General features: G+C 34.6%; 1 protein-coding gene across 1 annotated transcript in view; it reads left to right on the top strand.

Moving 5' to 3' along the window:
• The window catches only part of LOC132110280 (anaphase-promoting complex subunit 1-like), a 49,835-nt gene extending 37,931 nt beyond the window's left edge, over window positions 1-11,904 (top strand). Inside the window, 14 exon segments of the mRNA XM_059516851.1 lie at window positions 340-418; window positions 1,779-1,853; window positions 2,958-3,028; window positions 3,183-3,273; window positions 3,355-3,408; window positions 3,488-3,681; window positions 5,366-5,452; window positions 6,084-6,201; window positions 7,661-7,738; window positions 7,818-7,885; window positions 9,403-9,541; window positions 9,838-9,924; window positions 10,688-10,783; window positions 11,860-11,904. Coding sequence (XP_059372834.1) covers window positions 340-418; window positions 1,779-1,853; window positions 2,958-3,028; window positions 3,183-3,273; window positions 3,355-3,408; window positions 3,488-3,681; window positions 5,366-5,452; window positions 6,084-6,201; window positions 7,661-7,738; window positions 7,818-7,885; window positions 9,403-9,541; window positions 9,838-9,924; window positions 10,688-10,783; window positions 11,860-11,904 — 1,282 coding nt within the window.
• Window positions 11,905-12,362: the final 458 nt, after the last annotated feature.

The raw sequence follows: 12,362 nt of genomic DNA, 5'->3' as shown, positions 1-12,362 counted from the left end.
AAGTCCGCTTTTATTTTTTTCGCAACTTTGATTGATGTAGAAATAGACAGTCTCCTCAAACAAACAGAGCGTTGTTTTGAAAGAGTCCGTGTTGCGATCTCCGGAAAGACAACTAACAAATTGGTAATAGTTGCCTGTGTGCAATAAACCGAATTAAGAGTATTTTAAAATCCCAGTAATCACACACTTCCCCTTTAAAGTAAAATCCATTGTGAGTGCTGAAAGTCTCTTTCTGTTTGAATAGTGCTGACATCTTCCTCATCTTCAGATCGTATGTTCAGTGCAAGGCCTCTTTTGCTCCTGTCTCACATTCACACCTGTTTCTCTGGACCCCTCTAGGTCTATAGCTGATTGGCTGAAAGCCCCGGACACCATGTTTCTGCTGGACTTCATCAAGCCTGAGTTTTGGCTGCTGAGGGTGAGAGAAAACATTACAGGGACGGCAGCCATCAGAAGTTCATTCTGGCCTCTGGGCTCGCAGGAACTTACACAAATAACATCTCACAATAGGTTCAATCGCACTTTTTTTTACCAAGTGTTCTCATGTTTTACAATGGCTTTTCAGGCTAAATGTAGGGTCATTTTAGCCTGTTGTGCTTGTTTACCAACAGGAAGTTCACTTTTTTCTCAGATTCTTCTGAAATGTTTCAAAACCCAGATTGCTGCCTTTGTAGACTACAAGTTAAGACTATTCTGTAAGGTGGTATTTTTTTGCTACCTTTTTAGATATATTAATTTGACCAAATTTAATAGGGGTACTGCATATTCACCTGATTTTGAAATGTGGAAATAAGCTATTTTCTTTGAATTTGAATTTTACCACACTCGTAAATGTTTTTTGTTTTATTTTTCACTGAAATGTAGATAATAGAAATAGATTTTTTTTTTTGATGTCAATTTTAATATCATATATTTGAACAAAATGTCTTTTTGTCGACCCATGTGGATTTTTGAAAGGCCAAATATAAATACAACTGATATAAAGCTGATATAGGCCTTTCCTATTGAAATGAGATCGTATAACAGAAGATGTATATCAATAAAAATCTATATATTTTTTTTTTTACATATCATCAATCAATCATTTGAAAATGAATCTACTTGAAAAAATACGTTGAACTAGATAAGTAAATCTTTAAATTAAACAGATTTATGCTTTAGAAACAACTTATTGATTCTGTAATCCTATTATAATATTTTTCACAAATCGAAGTGAGGAGAAACACAAATAAAGCAAACACTAACCATCAGTACACTCTACTAAGCCACTGTGAATTATTTTCTCAAATAAAGACCAAGTGATGCTAATTTAATATACAAAAAATTTCAAAATATCGGCAAAACAGAAGCGACATTGGTTCAGAATTGCCAAATAATGGCCTTTTTTGACCAGTAGTAAAACGTTGAGTTGTCTCTGCCCTAGATGGACGGGTTTAACCATTGCATTTGCATCTTGTGTTTCGCAGCATCTAGTGAACGAGTGCTATGTTTTTAGAACGGTCAAGTTAAAATTAGTTTAACTTCTAAAGTAAAACATTATTTTTTTCCTCACTGCTCTGCATTTCATGTTTCTAAAAAATGTGTTTAGAGGGCAACTGCCAAGTAGACAAGCCAGCTCACTAGGTTTTGGAACTTTGTCATACAGGATTTAAACAGTAACTACAATGGCTTACAAAGAAAGGGATATGCAAATATTTCCTCTTTTACAATTCAGCCTAAAACGTTTATTCATAGCAAGCTCTTTGTGTTTAGTAGTTGTGTCTTTGTTCTCGCTACAGACGCTGGCCAGATGTCTTATCATGTGGGACGAGATCTTTCCCAATGCCGAATGGGTGACCAGTAATGTGCCTCAGGTATGTCTGAGCTGTACTGCAGGGACTCATCCAGCATTACGTTCTGTTTCGAACTAGTTTCACAAGAGGAAGCTTATTTTGGCCTCAGGTCATGTTTTTGTTTCCTGTTCCCCTGTAAGTTCATAGGTTGGTGAAATATTTAGCAATGATTGTGTTGCAAAACGCAGAGCCTGTTTGGTCACTTCAGCTGTAGAGGAGGTGTGCAGGTCATTGAGCAAGAGAGGAGGCAGAGGAAGCTCATTATGAACTGTGTCTTTTAATTGTGAAGTAATTTCACCATGCTGCAGTTGTTGCAGATCCAATTTATATAGATTTTATTCTATGTGCTGTAGAAAATCACACAGAAATTGTTCAAAACCAACTGTTCCTGTTCATTTGCTGAGATGAAAGACCAATCACAATTCAGTATTCAAATACTGATGACATCACTGATGGTACCTTTTTGGAATGTTTGAATGCTGAACATTCTATCTATATGGGTCAGTGGAAAATGCCTTCCTTCCGTGGGTGTTTACAAAAACCACAAATAGATCACATTTTAAATAAAGAGGGACACAAAAATTCTTCCATTTTACTGACTTAAGATGATAGATTTACCAAGACGGTGTACTTTTATTACTATGAATGGAAGTAACTGCTATGTGCAATATGGCTACACCCAGCCTTCTAAAAAAAAAAGAGCCAATCAGCTGTTGGTAAAATCGTTGCATCGCAAATCTGAGACGCATTGGCTTGATAGACCTGAAATAAACAAATTTTTAATGTCATTTGAGCATAAGAAACAACATGTACGAGTTAAAGTCATATTTCATTTCAAATACGTTATATAATAATGAGTTTGTCAAGCAGCTTTTGATATTTCAGTATTTCCTCATTCAAATAGTTAGACTACAGGTCTTGTATGCATAAAATTGCTGCCTGGACGCATTGCAAATATGGCCACCAGGTGAAAAGACGTTCCTTGAAAAGGACTTTGCTTCTCGAGTTGAGCTAACACTAACTTGGCTCATTGTTAGTGAACAAAGAGGATGCAACTTGTCACGTAGATATAGTGCCAGGCTCTCCTCACACGATTAATGCCAACAATAAGCTTTGCATTTTCAGATCATCCAAGAAAACATTGGAAACCAGGAGCAGACATCCATCTCTGAGGATCTTAACATGGAGACCTTAGTGTGAGTAGAAGCAGATTCTCAATGATGTTTTGATCGACTTGTGTGAAAAACAGTCTGTTGGTATAAGGATCTCCTAGAAATCACACATGTAGAGGTGTTTTCTATTATGACTGGATGAATGAAATAAAGCTGACATTTGTCACTGTTTCCACAGTCAAGCTCATGACTATATAATTGCCAGAGGCTGCCTGGCTCTGGGATTCCGGTTTGCTGGATCTGCAAATTCAGATGCTTTTGACTGCTTAGTAAGTGGACATTTACTCCCCACTCACAGATATGTGATCTTTCTTAAAGCTCCTTGAATATTCTTAATATTTCTCCTTCAGTACAAATTTGCCAGAAACTTCATGCAGTATCTGACGACCTCTACGGCTACTGTGGTAAGCATTTGTTTCATTAAAGGCAAGCATCATCATGTAATCATAAATATTCATTCACGTAATGTCCGCTATCTTCCAGACAGGGCAGTATAACCTGCAGACGTGTTTAAGCATGGTCCTCCTGGCGGTTTCAATGGTGATGGCCGGTTCAGGGAACTTGAAAGTCTTGCAGCTGTACCGCTTCCTCCACAAACGCACCTGTGGCGAGATGAACTATGGCTTTCACATGACCCATCACATGACTCTAGGCCTGCTCTTCCTGGGTGGAGGGAGGTTAGTTGAGTTTGAGTCTCATATGGATTTGGAAATATTTGAGAGTCAGTTTTTACCCATACTTCCCAGCACTACAGTTCACTTCCATATGGCATTATTTTGCGTTTAATAAGTAGAGTTTGCATCACAATTACTTTTTCCCATTCTTCGAGGTAAAGTATTAAACAAATCCCTGTTCCATAGTATAAAGTGCAGCAGGGATGACATATTTTTGTCTTTTTTTTTGGCTTTTACATTATTGCATAAAAAAAGCAATGTGGCCAACAAAAGTTTAGGATTTGTAGACATTTTGTTCATAATTCTGAAGCATAAATAATATTATATCCTTTGACCCCAAATTTTATTCCATCATCATTTACTTATTCTCATGTCGTTCACGCTTCTGCATATTCAGAGTAACATTCGGTCATGCATTGATTGAGAATCAGCCTTCATGTCAAATTTACAATTATGCTTCTTCATACACCAAATTGTGCTGAATGTGGAAGAAAATCATATGGGTTGGAAAAGTGATGCACAGAATAAAAAATGAATGCTAAAAAATTTATTCAGAAGGCACTTAGGCAAAAACTGAAACGGAAAATAAATTTGATGTAATAACTAATCTATTGATCAAATAAAAACTGAGCTGTACAAACATTTATGTGCAACTTTTTAATAACATACCTATGTGTCCATTCCGTTTAAGACAACACATTAAGTAAAAAAATAATGAATATGTAATATAGTGCATATATTCACCAAAATGCTCCTCTCCAGAGCTATTTTTCTTGCTAGCTATGTCTTTAATGAGATTAATGTAACAATAAATGACCTATTGTTTACAGGCTGCTTTATTGACAAATTTCCGTGGTTGCAACTTTTCTTCTTTTGATTTAGCGGTTAAATGAGATATTATGCATTTCAGTAAACTGTGTTTCTTTCTACACCTTTTGATGTTCATTCATGCTTGTTTTGTGCTATAACTAGTAATAAAGTTGAAGAAATGATCGGTTCATGTGCCACTTGAAAAGAGGCAGTTACAGCGGTCATGCATTAAGAGAAAACAACATAGACTAAAATATTAACCTTGAGGTTCAAGAATCCATATCAGTTTTGATATTTTTTAATTCATCACTAGCATTCACACAGCTGACATGTTTGTACTTTTATCCATGATGTGTGCATGAAATTGACTGAAAGTGCCACACTGCCGATGTTGCTGCTGTAGATATGAGATATGAAAGATATGCTGAAGATATGAAAATTGCATATAAAAAAATGGATCTGCTTGTGTGAAGCAGCAAGCTACAGGTGTTGTGGTGGGCTGGTACACAAGCTCTTGAATGTTTTTAAAGAGAAATAAGGTGACCTCTAACCAGGTCAGTGAAAGACACAGTAAGAGCCTCTCATCCTGTCAGAGCCTGTTTGAGTGCACTCTTCAACTCGCCCATTATTTTTAAGTGAGGCCTTTTGAAAGAGCACAAATAGTACTAGTGAACAATGCATGACCAATTTTACCCCTCGCTACACAAACACTGCACATGACAGTGAATATGTGCGTCCATTGTTTATTTTGAGCAAATTTTTCCAAAAATGTTAACATGCTTTGTTCATTTATGTTTTTCCTCACTCTACTGGTAATATGCTGTCAGAAAAAAGTCCAAAACCAAATTTTTATGACATGCTTTTGCTTTTCCCACAGGTACACACTCAGCACCTCCAACTCCGCTATCACTGTCCTCCTTTGTGCACTTTATCCTCATTTTCCTGCACACAGCACAGACAACAGGTTGACAACAGCTGCTAACACACACAAACACACACACACACACACACACACACACACACATATCTCACAATGAGCAAATATGGCTGTATTGTCTTCACTTCTGACGAAAACCAGTTTCATTTTTACTGTAAATGAGACTTGTTACCCAGAATCGTGAACGTGTGTGTATTAGATGCTCGTATCTACATGGTGTCAAAGTGTCATGTAAAACACTTGGCCCAAAAAGTATTTACATACTGTACTTCAGTCACACTTAAAAACATGAGAATAAAGTTGCATTAAATAAGATATCAAATCAAGTGCCATTTAGTTTTTTCAGAATGAGCACAAACAGTTTGAAGCGAAACATTTCACAACAGTTTGAAATGACAAGACAATACATCCAGACATTTTTAAGTGCTTTTAATGTCAAATAGCTACTTTCTGTGGAGAATGTATTTCATCTTTACTACTGCTACTAAGAAAGGATAGAGATGATGATAAACACTTGACAGTAATAGAAAACGTATACTCCAGAGTTTCTAACTACAACTGATTGTGTGTCAGGCTGGTGCATGTGTTTACATTTAAGGTTGGAACTATAAATGATTTTTTGTTCCTTCTAAACATATGTTCTTGTTCTTCTTTGCAGGTATCACCTCCAGGCGTTGTGCCACCTGGCTGTGCTCGCAGCTGAACCTCGTCTGCTGGTGTCTGTGGATGTAGACACTCTCAAACCCTGCTACGCTCTGCTAGATGTCACCTACAGGGTATGTGCTGCACGTGCCTCATGCCTTGATGTGGTTTCCAAAAATACACTTACTCACATTCAATGAAAGCCAGTGTTATTTGTGTATTATTATACTGTATATTACTTTTTTTTTAATTAGCTTTTATTTTTATATTTTCATTTCTCATGTTAACTTCAGCTTAAGTTGTGCTTTTGTAATTTAAAAAAAAAAAACATTTATCTTTAGCTTTATTTATTTTAGTTTTAATAATTGTAATACTTCAGCTTATTTTATTTCATTTACTGTAGTAGTCAAGGTAATATTTACATTTTTTTTTAGCTATTTTTAAGTTTAGGTTTTTAATCTGATATTTACTTTTTATTTTATTTCAGTTAATGATAATCATTTTAAATAGCTTTAGTTTTCATTTTAGTTAACAATAACAACACTGGCTACCCACATTAATTCAAAATAGACCATTTTCACTTTTTTAATTCACATTTGTTCCAAAGAAAAGGCATGTTGTTGTAATCGTTAACTTGCTGTGTCTCTGAAACAGTATTATTTTAGTGTTAATTATATGCTATAATATAAATTTTTTTGAATATTTAAAATTTGCTTTTATTTTTTGTCATTTCAATTTTCATAATTTATTTTTTTGCGCTTCTGTCATTTTATTAGTTTTTATTTAGGTATTTATTTATTTTTATTTCATGTTGCCTTGACACTTAACTGAAACAAGTTCAACTTTTTCACTATTTCATGTTTTAGTTTAAGCTAACAATAATAAGCCTGCTCTGAAATGACTTTCCCTCTCATAAAAAGTCACCTAGATGGTGTGTGTAACAGAAAATATTATTAACCAAAAGCCAGATGCATGTTTTAGACTGTAGGTAATTTAACTTTTATTTAGCTTTTATTTATTGTGAAATGCACTGATATAATAGTCGTTAAAGCTAAATATTGTGTCAATATTAGCAAATTGGGTTAAGTAGAGATGCTCTTAAGGATGAATTTGACCTCCATGTCTGGGTCAAAAAGCTTCCTCAAAAGTGCGCTGCAAATTGATTTCATATTGGTCTCTGACACTTTCATGATCGTCTATCAGTTCTTGATTCAAATCCCTTTTTTTTTTTTCTCACCTCACTTACTAAAAAGACTTTGAATTCCTCTTGTTGTTGTAATTAGCTCCACATCCCAACCTCTAGCCGTCCCGTTGCGTGTGAGGACATTAGTTCACATCAAAGAGATTCTTAGGTGATAAACACACTGAAGGACTGTTGAAGGTTGACCGTGGCGCCTGACCATGTTTCCCCTGCTGCTTTGAGAGGACTCGTCTTTTCAATTAAAGGATGCCAGCCAAAGGAAGGCAACCAGCTGTTCAAAGCAATTACAAACACTTCCTTGCTCACGCAGACTTTACAGTGAATTTATAGATTGTGATGCATGCGTTAGGTTTCTAATCTGTTTGTGCATGCTTGTGGTATGTGTTTAATAGGAGACACAGTGGTATGAAGAGACGACCATGGAGTTGATGGCTCCCACCATGCTGCTTGAACTTCACCTTCTGAAACGGGTAATAAATTAAACCACTTCCAAGTACAGCTCATACAGACTCCCTAAATCTGATGTTATATGCTTTTCTTTGCATTCAGATTAAGGTAAAAGGTCCAAGATATTGGGAGCTGAACATCGACATCAGTAAAGGAACCCAACATCTGCAGTAAGTCTGCTTGTAGATTAAGCGAGATGGACTCGAACTAAACCGCTTTAAGCCAAGTGAGCTGATTATCTGTTTGAAGGCATTGGAGCCACGGTCCAGATGTGAATGCTTTTTCAAAAAGGCAGGCAGCGATATTGTTAACTACTTTTTGCAATCTTAGGGAGCATCACATGCGTTCTTCAAGATAAGGCAATCCCAGAATGCACTGCGGCAAGCTCAGTGAAAAGAATACAGATAAATCATCCATGATGCTGAAATTCATGATGTTTTTTTGTTCAGTACTGAAGTATAAATGTACAGAGAATTTTTGCATACTATACTATTCAAAAATATGGAGCCAGTAAGAATTTTTTTTTTTTTTTTTTTTTATAAAAATTTAATCAAAATTGTATTAGAATTTAAAACTTGTATTCAGCAAGGATGTAGAATAAGTCACACAAAACTTACCTATATATATTTTTGAAGGGAAATAATTGCCTTTGAGAGTTTTTGACTGTTTTATTAGTGTCCTGCACTAGGAAATGTTTTGTTTTTTGTTTTTTACTCCAAAAGCACATTTATGGATATTTCTTTAGAAAAGCTTCATTTTTTTTTTAATCAAATATCAGTTTAAAGGTTTTATATACTGTTATTGTTTATGTATTTATTTATTTTACTACTTTTTTATTTTGTTTCTTTGAAAATAATTATGTTGTTAATTTATTACATAGAATTCCTTGAAGTGTTGTTATTAATACTATTTGAAATCTTATTCTTGAGTTTTCCATGAATTTTGCTTTTGATACTGATATGGTACAATGATAAATAAATGATAAATAAACAAACAGTGATAAATAATTAATTCAGCAAGCATGCATTCAATTGATCAAAAATGTTTTAATAGTTTTTAATTTCAAATAAATGTTCTTTCAAGCTTTCTATTAATCAAAGAAACCTGAAAATAATTATAAACATTAAGCATATTTATATTAAAAAAGTAAGCAGCACAATCATTTTCAACAATGATAATTATTAGAAATGTTTCTTGAGCAGCAAATTAGAATGATTTCTGAAGATCATGTGACACTGGAGGAATGATGCTGAAAATACAACTTTATATCACAGGAATACATTACATTTAAAAATATTTAATAGAAAATAGTGATTTTAAATTGTAAAATTATTATAATTAATTTATAAAAATATTTATTTTATTACAATTTTTACTATTTCTGCTCAAATATATGCAGCCTCGATCAGCAAAATATTCTTTTGAAAAAAAAAAACACCATCCATAAACTTTTGAACAGTAGTGTATTTTATGCTTAATGACAAGTTGACGTCTCAAATAGCACTCATACTGATTATTTTATGAAGCAGACAGAGTTGCTGCCCATAGAGTGTTACAAATCACTCACTTATAAGGTTTCATTTTTTGTTATGTTAGTGTGCTGCTTTAGAAAACCGCTCACTGGTTTTTGGAACGGAGCTCTGGTTATTTGTGATCAAGAACCTGCTTTAAGTTTACTGCTTTCTAGATCCATCCTATCCAAAGACGGCGTTCTGTATGTGAAGTTGCGCGCCGGACAGCTGCCCAACAAGGACGACCCTCAAGGCTGTAAGAGCTTACTGGCCCCCAACCTCAAAAACAGAAGCGCTGAAGTGCGCACTTTTAAGGTCGGTCTGTGTGCACAATAAATATTACCAACAGTCTACTGTCCACAAACCGGCTTGGCCGACATCTGTCAATATTTACTGTGTCATATGTCTGTTTGTATGTAATTCAAGCAGTAATCCACACATGCAAATCCAGAGGATAAAGGTGTAAAGATATTTCCGGATGTTTGCAGAGGTCTTGTGTTCCTGATTGGATTAAAGCAGCATAACGTGTTCTTTCAAACTGCTGCAAAGAATGTTTTTCATGTCAATTAGCTGTTTTTCCCTTCCCTCCCACTTGTTCGTCTCCTACACAGCCCGAGGCCATGTCAACCTTCACCTCAGACGCAGCTCTGGTCTCCTTCGCCGAGTACTTCTGCAGAGCCTCGGAAAACATGAAGCATGTGAGACCATAAACATGTTGTTTTCAGGAAAGCGCTTGGTTTGTGTAATAGGAAAAAAGCATTCATGTCCCAACAGAGGCGAAGTCTTGTTCATGTGCATTCATAAGGAAAGAGTCTTGGATACTAAATAGCTTTCATAGACAAAATTTTGCTCTGGTGAGACAACTTGATCTTTTAAAAACTGTTTGCAAAAATTGGTAGAGAGATAGACAAAATAAACTGATTTGAAAGAATGATTTAGATATCTTGCATATTTAATAAAACACGTTTTTTTGAACGAAAGGATTAATGCATGTCAGAAATGCTTAAACCCATGAACATTTCTTGAAGACGTTTAGTATGTTGCCAAATACGGTAATGCAAATTGCCTCCTTTTGCGTATAAACAAACGGGAAACATGTTTATAGTAAATACTCAGGAGAGCGGACGTACCACGAATAAAAACTTTCAGTTTCTAAAGTTTAACCTTAACACATCAAAGCAGGTTTATTGTCGGTGCAAAACGTTTAACCAGAAAATGTGTGTCACAGTAGCTATAAATGCAAAATGAATACAGGAAACATATGAGTAAATATGACCCACTTTCCTGCCTTGCTCCCCATATGTGCGTTACTATAAACATTTATTAACATTTCAAACTGAGGGGTGAATCAGCAGTATTTTTGTAATAATAGACTTCTTAGTTCTTAGACATCAAGTTGTAAATAACTCAAAGGATGATGGTGTTGCTGTAGCTTTCAGTTTTTCTGTCTTGTTTCTACAGAAGCAGGAGACCGTGGCGTTACTGTCAGCAATTCTGTATGAATGTGTGACTCAGGAATAGCCTGAAATGCTGCCAACACACATCTCTACTGACCAGGTCAGTTACGGTAAAGCACAAACACATGCAAATATTGGATAAAATAGTGCATTTGAATTGAATTGAGGTGGAATTGATCTGTTTATACAATTTCCATTGCATGTGTTTCTAAATGTACACTACTGTTTTCAAATGTTTTTTAAAAGGAGCCTCTTTCTTTCCAAGGCTGCATTTTTAAAATAAAAAATACAGTAAAAACAGTAATATTTTGAAATAGTTACAATTTAAAATAACTACTTTCTGTATAAATATATTGTAAAATGTAATTTATTCAAAGCTGTATTTTCAGCATCATTAATCCAGTCTTCAGTGTCACATAATCCCAAGAAACATTTGAAAACAGTTAAAAAAAAAAAAAAATGTTTTTGTGGAACCAGTGATCTTTTTTTTTTCAAAATGAAAGAAAAAAAATCTTAATGGTCATAAAAACACTTTATTTTTTTTGTACATAACATAATTTAGTAATATTAATAAAATAATTATTTATTATTATAATTCTAAAATAATTATTAATATAAATGTATACATTTATTTTATTTAAATACAAAATAATTATTTAAATGGATTGTTTATTATGAAATATTTTTTTAGTTTTTTTTTTTTTATAACAGCCTAGATATTTCTGTGTCTGGAGCAGATTTCCAGCCCAAAACCAAAACTTAATCATAAAATTAAGAAAGTTAATAATAATTATTATAATAAAAAGGTGTGTATATGTTTATGTATGTGTAGATGGATCTGATCAATTTAATGCATTATTGGTGAATATAACTTAAATTAATTAAAAAACCTTACTGACCCCAAACTTTTTAACAGTACTGTATATATTTATCTTGACTCAGTCCATTATCTTCGATAAACCTTCCCTGACCTTAATAATTCTGACATATCTTTAATGATTGCATCTATTTGCTATGGCAAAAGGAGTCAATTATACACCGTGTTTAATTGCGAGGTCCCAGAACAAAGCGGGGTGCATCCAGCATGTGATTAGAGGAGAGATAACAGAGCATTCGCTCAATCACATTAGTGGACCAGCTTCAGTGATTTAACAGCATGCATCATTGCTTTATCAGGCTTCGTATGGTAATGAAAAACCTGGAAAAGTCCTGAAATGTTAAAACGGCAATTTCCAGGCCTGAAAAAGTCATGGAAATTTCACAAATCTCTGTATAATAGAATGATGTTTAATCAGGTGCTGAATTACTGTGCGTATATCGCATAGTTTAACTCATTCCTGCAACTTTCAAGTTTATAATCAGGGAAATTCCTGCAAACATTTATTCAATGTAGCATGGAGGTAAGATGAGTAAATTAATCCACACAAACTGTCAGATTAAATCAGTCTTTTGAAAACCGCATGAGTGATTCAGCTGTACCGCGTCTTCTCTCTTTCAATGTCTCAAAGTGGCTTCACATCAATGCATTTCGTCTGCACAATAAGAGCTGCTGCATGCTGCAATACAAGACTTTTGCTCACGTTTTGGGACAGTTGACAACTGTCACTTGCCTATTCGGGTCATTTTTGCATCGTCACAAAAAATGTATGCCCTTTAAATCTTTTTAAGCCATTTGATAC

This window comes from Carassius carassius, chromosome 30, assembly GCF_963082965.1.
Source record: "Carassius carassius chromosome 30, fCarCar2.1, whole genome shotgun sequence".
Classification (NCBI taxonomy): Eukaryota; Metazoa; Chordata; class Actinopteri; order Cypriniformes; family Cyprinidae; genus Carassius; species Carassius carassius.
Note: the sequence above shows the minus strand (reverse complement) of the source record. Positions and strands in the feature narration are given on the sequence as shown.